This window comes from Pseudophryne corroboree, chromosome 1 (assembly GCF_028390025.1).
Source record: "Pseudophryne corroboree isolate aPseCor3 chromosome 1, aPseCor3.hap2, whole genome shotgun sequence".
Lineage (NCBI taxonomy): Eukaryota > Metazoa > Chordata > Amphibia > Anura > Myobatrachidae > Pseudophryne > Pseudophryne corroboree.
Window position 1 is genome coordinate 539220965 of NC_086444.1, and position 12169 is coordinate 539233133.

General features: G+C 46.9%; 1 protein-coding gene across 1 annotated transcript in view; it reads left to right on the plus strand.

Annotated features, from left to right (window-relative positions):
* Window positions 1-5807, plus strand: part of SNAPC3 (small nuclear RNA activating complex polypeptide 3) — a 105311-nt gene extending 99504 nt beyond the window's left edge. Inside the window, exons 8-9 of the mRNA XM_063914075.1 lie at window positions 2749-2856; window positions 5431-5807. Of these exons, the coding sequence (XP_063770145.1) occupies window positions 2749-2856; window positions 5431-5578 (256 nt within the window). The 3' untranslated portion in view covers window positions 5579-5807. The remainder of the gene's footprint in view (window positions 1-2748; window positions 2857-5430) is intronic.
* Window positions 5808-12169: the final 6362 nt, after the last annotated feature.

The following is a 12169-nucleotide window of genomic DNA, read 5'->3' on the forward strand; positions in this document are numbered from 1 at the left end:
GGCATGGCGGTGGAACGCCGGATTCTAAGGGAAAAGGCATTCAGGAAGAGGTCATTCCTACCCTGGTCAAAGCCAGAAAGGAGGTGACCGCACAACATTATCACCACATGTGGCGAAAATATGTTGCGTGGTGTGAGGCCAGGAAGGCCCCACGAAGAAATTTCAACTCGGTCGATTCCTGCATTTCCTGCAAACAGGAGTGTCTATGGGCCTCAAATTGGGGTCCATTAAGGTTCAAATTTCGGCCCTGTCGATTTTTCTTCCAGAAAGAATTGGCTTCAGTTCCTGAAGTCCAGAAGTTTGTCAAGGGAGTATTGCATATACAACCCCCTTTTGTGCCTCCAGTGGCACTGTGGGATCTCAACGTAGTTCTGGGATTCCTCAAAACACATTGGTTTAAAACCAGTCAAATCTGTGGATTTGAAGCATCTCACATGAAAAGTGAACATGCTCTTGGACCTGGCCTGGACCAGGCGAGTGTCAAATTGGTGTTTTTTTTCTCAAAAAAGCCCATATCTGTTTGTCCATTCGGACAGGGCAGAGCTGCGGACTCGTCCCCAGTTCTTTCCCTAAGGTGGTGTCAGTGTTTCACCTGAACCAGCTTATTGTGGTGTCTTGCGCCTACTAGGGACTTGGAGGACTCCAAGTTGCTAGATGTGGTCAGGGCCCTGAAAATATAGGTTCCAGGACGGCTGGAGTCAGGAAAACTGACTTGCTGTTATCCTGTATGCACCCAACAAACTGGGTGCTCTTGCTTCTAAGCAGACTTTTGCTAGTTGGATGTGTAATACAATTCAGCTTGCACATTCTGTGGCAGGCCTGCCACAGCCAAAATATGTAAATGCCCATTCCACAAGGAAGGTGGGCTCATCTTGGGCGGCTGCCCGAGGGGTCTCGGCTTTACAACTTTGCCGAGCGGCTATTTAGTCAGGGGCAAACACGTTTGTAAAATCCTACAAATTTGATAACCTGGCTAAGGAGGACCTGGAGTTCTCTCATTCGGTGCTGCAGAGTCATCCGCACTCTCCCGCCCGTTTGGGAGCTTTGGTATAATCCCCATGGTCCTTTCAGGAACCCCAGCATCCACTAGGACGATAGAGAAAATAAGAATTTACTTACCGATAATTCTATTTCTCGGAGTCCGTAGTGGATGCTGGGCGCCCATCCCAAGTGCGGATTATCTGCAATACTTGTACATAGTTACAAAAATTGGGTTATTATTGTTGTGAGCCATCTTTCAGAGGCTCCGCTGTTATCATACTGTTAACTGGGTTCAGATCACAGGTTGTACAGTGTGATTGGTGTGGCTGGTATGAGTCTTACCCGGGATTCATAAATCCTTCCTTATTGTGTACGCTCGTCCGGGCACAGTATCCTAACTGAGGCTTGGAGGAGGGTCATAGGGGGAGGAGCCAGTGCACACCACCTGATCCTAAAGCTTTACTTTTTGTGCCCTGTCTCCTGCGGAGCCGCTATTCCCCATGGTCCTTTCAGGAACCCCAGCATCCACTACGGACTCCGAGAAATAGAATTATCGGTAAGTAAATTCTTATTTTTTTTTTAACAAGTACGTGGATTATACTCTGGACGTGGATGTATCTCTGGACGCTGGAAGGTGAGTATAATTTTTTCACAGGTACCCTCGGATCGTCGGAGACCGTGGCAGTCGGCGTGTCAACATAGGTAAGTATGTGTGTGTCGGTAGTGTGTAATAAAGTTTTACTATCAAGGTGTCTGTGTACTGTTTTTATTTGGGTTTTTTTTTCCCAGTAGTACTACAGGTACCAGCGGGCCCGTTTTTCTCCCGCATGCTGGTACTTGTGGTTCTCCAAGTACCAGCTTGCGGGGGAGGCTTGCTGGGACTTGTAGTACTGCTGGAAAAAACAATATTCTTTTCATTATCACAAAAGGCTATCAGCCCCCCCATCCGCAGCCCATTGGATGGGGGGGGACAGCCTCGGGCTTCACCCCTGGCCCTTGGGTGGCTGGGGGGGGGACCCCTTGATTGAAGGGGTCCCCACTCCCCCAGGGTACCCCGGCCAGGGGTGACTAGTTGGATATTTGATGCCACGGCCGCAGGGCACTGTATAAAAGTGACCCCCGGCTGTGGCATTATCTGTCCAGCTAGTGGAGCCCGATGCTGGTGTTAAAAATACGGGGGACCCCTACTCTTTTTGTCCCCCGTATTTTTGGCACCAGCACCAGGCGCAGAGCCCGGTGCTGGTTTTAAAAATACGGGGGATCCCTGCCCAATTTTTCCCCGCATTTTGAGAACCAGGACCAGCTCGAAGAGCCCGAGGCTGGTTATGCTTTGGAGGGGGGACCCCACGCCATTTTTCCCCCCGGGTTTTTCCCGTTTTTTAAAATCGCGGCAAAATCCGCCAAATCGGCCGATTTTCGCCCGCGGTTCTGGCGAATCCGTTTTTCATTGAATATGGTGAATTCCGGCAGCCACCTGCCGGAATTCACCTGTCGAATTGTGTCGAATTTAAAAACGGCGATAATTTGCCGCGATTCGCCGTGAATTGCATATACCCCCAACACTGTTAATTTGCTCCTGGGATTGCTATGCTAGGGCATATGCTTATCCTCCGCAGACAACCTGTGCAGTACTTTGGGGGAAATCCCATTTGCACATTGTTTTCACATTGAGGGTTTTACCATTTATATTTACATTTGATATTTTAGCTGAATAAAAGACAGTAGAGATGCACTTCTTCAACTATTCTCCATGTTCTCTTTGAAAAGGTTAATACACCATGAAGACTGCCTAGATAGGACACTCTATCCACTGCATATCAGAAAGCACTGGTTTTGGACAAGAAAGTGCTCAGTGTGTAAATTGTATATTGCCAAGTAAGTGATGGTGATTTCAGTTTATTCCTAGGACGGAAGAAATAGTTTCTCTGTTTTTAGTGCATGTACAGCATATTGTAAATAAGCTGAATTATTTTTGTTGTAAAATGCAGGATGTCCTAATGATAGCAAATATGTTCCCATGATCTTAAGTTTAATGTTTTAGCAGAGGGCACGCACATAATTAATCTATGACAGTGCAGCCCCACATAGCACAATCAAGTCTGATTTTAGTTCTTAATGTTTTGTGTTCTGTATCTTTTACCTTCTACGAGAAATGTTGGTTTTATTAAAAATTGCTAAATGTTTTATGACCGCACTTTAGTTTGGTATGGTAAATGACAACTTATTGCATTGGTTTCTGGCAACAATAAATTAAAGGCAATGGATAAGTACTCCCTGTAAAGTGCTACATGGTTAAGGTGAGGATACTGATCTGTCTCTCCCGGATGCCAATTCCATGCGCATTAACTGGTAATCAGAGCTGAGGAGAGAGGCCTCTTCTCTCAGAGTAAAAAGCCCCGTACACACGGGGGAGATGTGTGCTGAGCGATCTGTCACAGACTGCTCAGCACACATCTGTTCCCCTGCTCAGCACTCACTGAGCGAGGATGGGGTGTAACGGGGAGGGCGCTCATTTTACCCAGCGGTCAAATCTAGAGCCGGCGATAGCGACACATGGGACCGCGCATCGCCGTCGCTGGCACCCTACACACTGAGAGATCCGTACTTAATTTCTAAGCAATCGAGTGAGATTGCTTAGAATTTAAGCACAGATCTCTCCGTGTGTACACCCCTTTAACCTTGTTTTTTACTAGTGTGATTATCACTGTTTACTGTGAAGCTTTTGTTTTTTAGTTGGTCTGAGCTTAGCTCACTCTGTGCCTAGAAAGGGCTAGTACTGTATTTATTTTCATGATATTCTGTATGTCTTGTTTATAAATCAACATCCTAAACAGGCAGGTTGGTCAATTGTTCCTAAGTGTTCATAAGTTGCATTTGGAAGACTACACTAGGAAAAGGTATTCCTGCTCCGTGGCAAAAGTAGGACAAAAGGAATTACCAGTAGGTATCAAATTCCTATTTATTTTTCTTCATTTACTGGAGAAAAAAAAAAAGGGGTATATTCAATTAGCGTCGGATCCATTCCGACATGCATTTGTCGGAATGGATCCGACAACCCCTATTCAATCTCATCTCAATTCGATTTTTTCATGTCAAATTGAGATGAGGGACCCAGAAGGGGGGGGGGGGGGGCGTGGGGAGACCAGCGGGGACAGTCGCAGGCAGACGGAGGAAATCAGCGCTACAGTAGTGCTGCAGGAGGATGTCTCACAGCCACCCGACCTCACGGCAGTGTCCACCCGGCTCCAGCAAGCGTGACCTCACTTGCTTGAGCCGGGTGGAAGCTGCTGTGAATGGCGCGGCTGTGTGACATCCAGCTGCAGCGCAGTGCTGTAGCGCTGATCTCCCCTATATGCCCCGCGGCTCTCTCCCGTCTCCCTGCGGCTCCCCCCTCTCCTCCTCTGGGTCCCACATCTCAGTACAACATTTTTTTATGTCGGATTGAGATGGTCGAAAAGGGGGCCAAAACCGCGACACAAGCACGTGGATCGGCAGCTATTCCGCCGATCCACGTGCTTTTCGACAAGTTGAATGCATCGACTTGTTGGAAAACTTTGGGTTATATTGAATAGGTTGAATCACAGTTCGACCTTAAAAAGTTGAAAACTGACGTCTTTTCGACAGACGGCAGCTTTCGACTTCAATTGAATATACTCCTAAATGTGTGTTACCGGTGCCTGCTGGTAACAATATGTTATGTCATCTCTGTGTAGCCTCAAGCATGCAGCACTGTGCAATCTAAATTTAATGGTTCCTCAGTTGGTACTTCTCTGTAACCGGTCCATTGTCTGTCCAGTTATGTAGTTACAGCAATACTTTCTGGTGCTAGTTCTAGGACAAACTGTTGGAACTGCTCACCAAGTCTGTGTTCACTGCTAGACACAAATTAGTGACCAGCTTTTCAGATGCTAGATTTGTGTCCTTTGTACATGCACATTAACCTTATGCTTCAAGAATTTTGAGAGGAAAAAAGACTGATGAGAGTGAGCCACCAGATCTCATGCAACTCTGCTAACATTGGGCATCTTTTTTTGACGAATATGCATCTTAGTTGTAATGCCAACGCAGTGTGTCTAGGACTCTCCAGGAGACTGTGCTGATTAATTTGATGTGACACTTGTACAACAAAGATACCTTTTCAGCAAAAAAGACACTCTTACACGGCCAAGAGGGTCTGTTTGGCGTGACTTCAGCAAAGATGTACAGCTGTGTCCAGGCTCATCTTCATCTCTATTCACTGCAAACGCAACTCTGTTGCCGCGAATAGTGTGCCCATGGGCGTATGCACCATTTCCATAGGAATCCTTGGTGGGTACGCATACAGTCACTGACTCAATGCATGCAGCAAGCGGAAAAGTGTACATGGACACATCTGTATGAGAACAGAACATGCAAGCCTGCTTTGTGTTCCTGCTAAACCTTCTAATGTCTTCTTTATTTCTATTTTAGATGGGTGACAAACCATGACAGTCTTGCACCAGATGACCCTTGCCTCTTCTGTGATGTTTGCTTCAAGATGCTGCATTATGACACAGAGGGCAATAAACTTGGAGACTTTGTTGCATATGCTTATGTTGACCCAGGAACATTTAATTAAATTATATGACTGTACAGGAAAAATTAACAATTTCTAAGTTTACTACATATCAAAGGTTATAGTTAAATTCCAAGCAGAGGGAATGAATGTCTGAAGACATACACTGTAACAAGGAATTATGTGCAGTCTTCTTCTGGAAGTCTGTTTTCTTCATAGTACTTGTAAGAACAGAGTGTACAGATAATATAATCTGCTGTTATGTAAATAAATGTTTCTTTAAAATAGTGTAGGTACTTAAACTACCTCTGTGTATTTTGTATAAAGCAGTATTTGTCACATTTGTTGACTGGTCTGCAAAAGCTGGGAAGTATTATCATAGCATTGGCTCATCTAGATTTATTTCTGTTTGTGGGGGTAGAAATGTTAGTAAATTAGGAGAGAATTCTAAATAATGAAACTTGTTCACACTTTCTCATAGTAATTGGATGCTGGTTATAATGATGGCCAGAAAATAAGCACAGTCACCGCAATATTTTTTTGTATATTTTTTTTCTGCATTACAACTTATAGTGAACCAAAATAAAGTAAATGTTTATAGTAAGATTTTACACAAACCTTAATTGCTTACTCCCCAAGGGATTATTTTGTACGATGATAATTGCAGACAGATATTTGGTTTGGGCTATACTGGGTCATTTCCTGTGCTGTTATTAGTCTTGTTAAGGTTGTATTAAGAACCATTCCTGTTTGCATAATGTTTATACGTGTATTTTTTTTCTATTGCTGATATGAAAGGATGTACGCACAATTATTATTTTAAAAGGAGAATATTGTATGCCCTACAAAAGTAAATACATATTTCTCTTACGTCCTAGAAGATGCTGGGGACTCCGTAAGGACCATGGGGTATAGACGGGCTCCGCAGGAGACATGGGCACTACAAAGAAGTTTAGAATGGGTGTGCACTGGCTCCTCCCTCTATGCCCCTCCTTCAGACCTCCGTTAGATCCTGTGCCCAGAGGAGACTGGATGCACTGCAGGGGAGCTCTCCTGAGTTTCTCTGAAAAATACTTTTGTTAGGTTTTTTATTTTCAGGGAGCACTGCTGGCAACAGGCTCCCTGCATCGTGGGACTGAGGAGAGAGAAGCAGACCTACTTAAGTGATAGGCTCTGCTTCTTAGGCTACTGGACACCATTAGCTCCAGAGGGTCGGAACGCAGGTCTCACCCTAGCCGTTCGCCCTTGAGCCGCGCCGCCGTCCTCCTCGCAGAGCCGGAAGATAGAAGCCGGGTGAGTATTAGAAGAAAGAAGACTTCAAAGGTGGCAGAAGACTTCAGTTCTTCTCTGAGGTAACTCTGCGTGCCATTGCTCCCACGCACAACACACACTGCAGGCACGGGTGGGTGCAGGGCGCAGGGGGGGGGGGGGGCGCCCTGGGCAGCAATAATAAACCTCCAGGACTGGCTATTATATTATATAGGCTCCGGAGGCAGTAGATATACAATCCCCCACCAGTGTTTGTAAATTTGAGCGGGACCGAAGCCTGCCGCTGAGGGGGCGGAGCTTGGTACCACAGTACTAACCAGCGCCATTTTCTCCACAGTACACTGCAGAGACGCTGCCTCCCCGGACTCTCCCCTGCTGAACACAGTGACAGAGGGCAAAAGGGGGGGGGGGGGGGCACTTATAATTAGCGCAGTGAGTGTATATTGTCATATATATATATATATATATATATATATATATATATATTATATATAAAAGCGCTGTTTATCTGGGAATTGTTTCCAGTGTCAGTTGGCGCTGGGTGTGTGCTGGCATACTTTCTCTCTGTTTCTCCAAAGGGCCTTATTGGGGAACTGTCTCCAGATAGAAATTTCCCTGAGTGTGTGGGGTTGTCGGTACGTGTGTGTCTGCATGTCTGAAGCGGAAGGCTCTTCTAGGGAGGAGGTGGAGCAGATGATTGTGGTGTCTCCGTCGGCAACGCTGACACCTGACTGGTTGGATATGTGGAATGTTTTAAATGCAAATGTGTCTTTATTACATAAGAGGTTGGACAAAGCAGAGTCCAGAGATAAAGCAGGGAGTCAATCCATGGCTTTAACTGTATCACAGGCCCTTCTGGGTCTCAGAAACGCCCACTGTCCCAAGTAGCAGACACTGATACCGACACGGAGTCTGACTCCAGTGTCGACTACGATGATGCGAGGTTACACCAAAGGGTGGCCAAAAGTATTCATTACATGATTATTGCAATTAAAGATGTTTTGCATATCACAGATGACCCCTCTGTCCCTGACACGAGGGTACACATGTTTAAAGAAAAGAAACCTGAGGTAACTTTCCCCCCATCTCATGAACTGAATGAGTTATTTGAAAAAGCTTGGGAGACTCCAGACAAGAAACTGCAGATTCCCAAGAGAATTCTTATGGCGTATCCTTTACCGGCTAAGGACAGGGTACGGTGGGAATCCTCGCCCAGAGTAGACAAGGCGTTGACGTGCTTGTCCAAAAAGGTGGCGCTACCGTCTCCAGATACAGCAGCCCTCAGGGATCCTGCTGATCGCAGGCAGGAAACTACTTTGAAGTCTATTTATACACATACGGGTGTCTTGCTCAGACCGGCAATAGCGTCGGCTTGGGTTTGTAGCACTGTAGCAGCTTGGACAGATACCTTGTCAGCTGACATTGATACCCTGGATAGGGATACCATTTTATTGACCTTGGGTCACATTAAAGAGGCAGTCCTATATATGAGAGATGCTCAGAGAGACGTTGGTCTGCTGGGTACGAGAGCCAACGCCATGGCTATTTCTGCCAGGCGAGCCCTGTGGACCCGCCAATGGACGGGTGATGCCGACTCAAAGAGGCATATGGAGGTTTTGCCTTACAAGGGTGAGGACTTATTTGGGGACGGTCTCACGGACCTGGTTTCCACGGCTACTGCAGGTAAATCTACTTTTTTACCTTATGTTTCCTCACAGCAAAAGAAAACGCCACAATATCAGATGCAGTCCTTTCGGTCGCATAAGTCCAGAAGAGGTCGGGGATCTTCCTTTCTCGCCAGAGGTAAAGGTAGAGGGAAAAAACTGCCGGCTACGGCTAGTTCCCAGGAGCAGAAGTCCTCCCCGTCTTCTACTAAATCCACCGCATGACGCTGGGGCTCCACTGAGGGAGTCCGCCCCGGTGGGGGCACGTCTTCGACTCTTCAACCACGTCTGGGTTCAATCAGAGGTGGATCCCTGGGCAATGGAAATTGTATCCCAGGGTTACAAGCTGGAATTCGAAGACGTGCCTCCTCGCCGGTTTTTGAAATCGGCTTTACCAGCTTCTTCCCCAGAAAGGGAGGTAGTTTTAGCTGCAATTCAAAAACTGTCATCAACAAGTGGTTGTCAAGGTTCCCCTACTTCAACAGGGGAAGGGGTACTATTCAACCCTGTTTGTGGTCCCGAAACCAGATGGCTCGGTCAGACCCATTCTAAATTTTAAAATCCCTAAACCTGTACTTGAAAAGTTTCAAATTCAAGATGGAATCGCTCAGGGCGGTTATCGCCAGCCTGGAAGGGGGGGATTTTATGGTATCATGTCCCCATATATCCGCCTCATCAGGCGTACCTGAGATTCGCTGTACAGGACTGTCATTACCAGTTTCAGATGTTGCCGTTTGGGCTTTCCACGGCCCCGAGGATTTTCACAAAGGTAATGGGGGAAATGATGGTGCTCCTGCGCAGGCAAAGAGTCACAATTATCCCGTACTTGGACGATCTCCTGATAAAAGCGAGATCGAGGGAACAATTGCTGAAAAGCGTGTCGCTCTCCCTAAGCTTGCTGCAGCAACACGGCTGGATTCTCAATCTACCAAAGTCACAGTTGGTTCCAACGACCCGGTTGACTTTCTTGGGCATGATTCTAGACACGGAACAAAAGAGGGTTTTTCTCCCGGTGGAAAAAGCCCAGGAACTACAGAACTTGGTCAGGGACCTGTTGAAACCGAAAAGTGTGTCGGTCCATCTCTGCACGCGAGTTCTGGGGAAAATGATGGTGTCTTACGAGGCCATTCCCTTCGGCAGGTTCCATGCTAGGACTTTTCAGTGGGACCTTCTGGACAAGTCGTCCGGGTCCCATCTACACATTCATCAAAAGATCAGCCTGTCCCTCAGGGCCAGGGTGTCTCTCCTGTGGTGGCTGCAGAGTGCTCACCTTCTAGAGGGTCGCAGGTTCGGCATTCAAGACTGGGTTCTGGTGACCACGGACGCGAGCCTCCGAAGTTGGGGAGCAGTCACACAAGGAAGAAACTTTCAGGGGATATGGTCAAGTCAGGAGGCTTGTCTACACATCAACGTACTGGAATTGAGGGCCATATACAACGGCCTATGTCAAGCGGAGAATCTTCTTCGCGACCTACCGGTTATGATTCAATCAGACAACGTCACAGCCGTGGCTCATGTAAACCGCCAAGGCGGAACAAGGAGAAGAGTGGCAATGGCGGAAGCCACCAAGATTCTGCGCTGGGCGGAAAATCACATAAGCGCTTTGGCAGCAGTCTTCATTCCGGGAGTGGACAACTGGGAAGCAGACTTCCTCAGCAGACACGATCTCCATCCGGGAGAGTGGGGACTTCATCAAGAAGTTTTTGCAGAGATAACAAGTCAGTGGGGACTTCCTCAAATAGACATGATGGCTTCACGCCTCAACAAGAAGCTTCGGAGGTATTGTGCCAGGTCAAGGGACCCCTCAGGCAGTAGCAGTCGACGCCCTGGTGACACCATGGGTGTTTCAGTCGGTCTATGTGTTCCCTCCTCTTCCACTCATCTCAAAGATATATTGAGAATCATAAGACGAAAAAGAGTGCAGACAATACTCATTGTTCCGGATTGGCCTCGAAGGGCCTGGTATTCAGATCTTCAGGAAATGCTCACAGAAGATCCGTGGCCTCTTCCTCTCAGAGAGGACCTGTTGCAACAGCGGCCCTGCGTGTTCCAAGACTTACCGCGGTTACGTTTGACGGCATGGCGGTTGGACACCGTATCCTAGCTGGGAAGGGCATTCCGGAGGAAGTCATACCTACTCTGATAAAGGCTAGGAAGGAAGTGACAGCGAAACATTATCACCGTATCTGGAGAAATTATGTATCTTGGTGTGAATCCAAGAATGCTCCTACGGAAGATTTCCATCTGGGCCGTTTTCTCCACTTTCTACAGACAGGAGTGGATATGGGCCTAAAATTAGGATCCATTAAGGTACAGATTTCAGCCCTATCAATTTTCTTTCAGAAGGAACTGGCTTCTCTCCCTTTCTTTCAGAAGGAATTGGCTTCTCTCCCTTTACTTTTGTAAAGGGAGTGCTGCACATACAGCCTCCTTTTGTGCCTCCAGTGGCACCATGGGACCTCAACGTGGTGTTACAGTTCCTAAAATCTCACTGGTTTGAACCTCTTCAAATGGTTGAGTTAAGATTTCTCACTTGGAAGGTGGTCATGTTGTTGGCCTTGGCATCTGCAAGGCGGGTGTCCGAATTAGCGGCTTTGTCGCACAAGAGCCCCAATCTGATTTTCCATGTGGATAGAGCAGAATTAAGGACTCGTCCTCAATTTTTGCCTAAGGTGGTTTCATCGTTTCACATGAACCAACCTATTGTGGTACCTGTGGCTACGAATGACTTGGAGGATTCCAAGTCCCTGGATGTAGTCAGGGCCTTAAAAATGTATGTAGCCAGGACGGCTAGGGTTAGGAAAATAGAGGCACTGTTTGCCCTGTATGCAGCCAACAAGGTTGGCGCTCCTGCTTCTAAGCAGACTATTGCTCGCTGGATCTGTAACACGATTCAGCAAGCTCATTCTACGGCTGGATTGCCGTTACCAAATTCGGTAAATGCCCATTCCAATAGGAAGGTGGGCTCTTCTTGGGCGGCTGCACGAGGCGTCTCGGCGTTACAGCTTTGCAAAATTCTACAAGTTTGATACCCTGGCTGATGAGGACTTTATGTTTACTCAATCGGTGCTGCAGAGTCATCCGCACTCTCCCGCCCGTTTGGGAGCTTTGGTATAATCCCCATGGTCCTTACGGAGTCCCCCAGCATCCTCTAGGACGTAAGAGAAAATAAGATTTTAAACCTATCGGTAAATCTTTTTCTCCTAGTCCGTAGAGGATGCTAGGCGCCCGTCCCAGTGCGGACATTTTTCTGCAAGGCTTGTATATAGTTATTGCTTACATAAGGGTTATGTTACAGTTGAGATCAGTCTTTGGCTGATGCTGTTTTGTTCATACTGTTAACTGGTGGCGTATATTCCATGTTATACAGTGTGGATGGTGTGGGCTGGTATGAATCTTGCCCTTAGATTAACAAAAATCCTTTCCTCGTACTGTCCGTCTCCTCTGGGCACAGTTCTCTAACTGAGGTCTGGAGGAGGGGCATAGAGGGAGGAGCCAATGCACACCCATCTAAAGTTCTTTATAGTGCCCATGTCTCCTGCGGAGCCCGTCTATACACCATGGTCCTTACGGAGTCCCCTGCATCCTCTACGGACTAGGAGAAAAAGATTTACCTGTAGGTTTAAAATCTTATTTTTTTTTTTTAAAGCCGCACACATTTACACGGCAAAACCAACCAACCAATCTTGGACTTTACAGCATGTTCTGATTCTCCTACAAT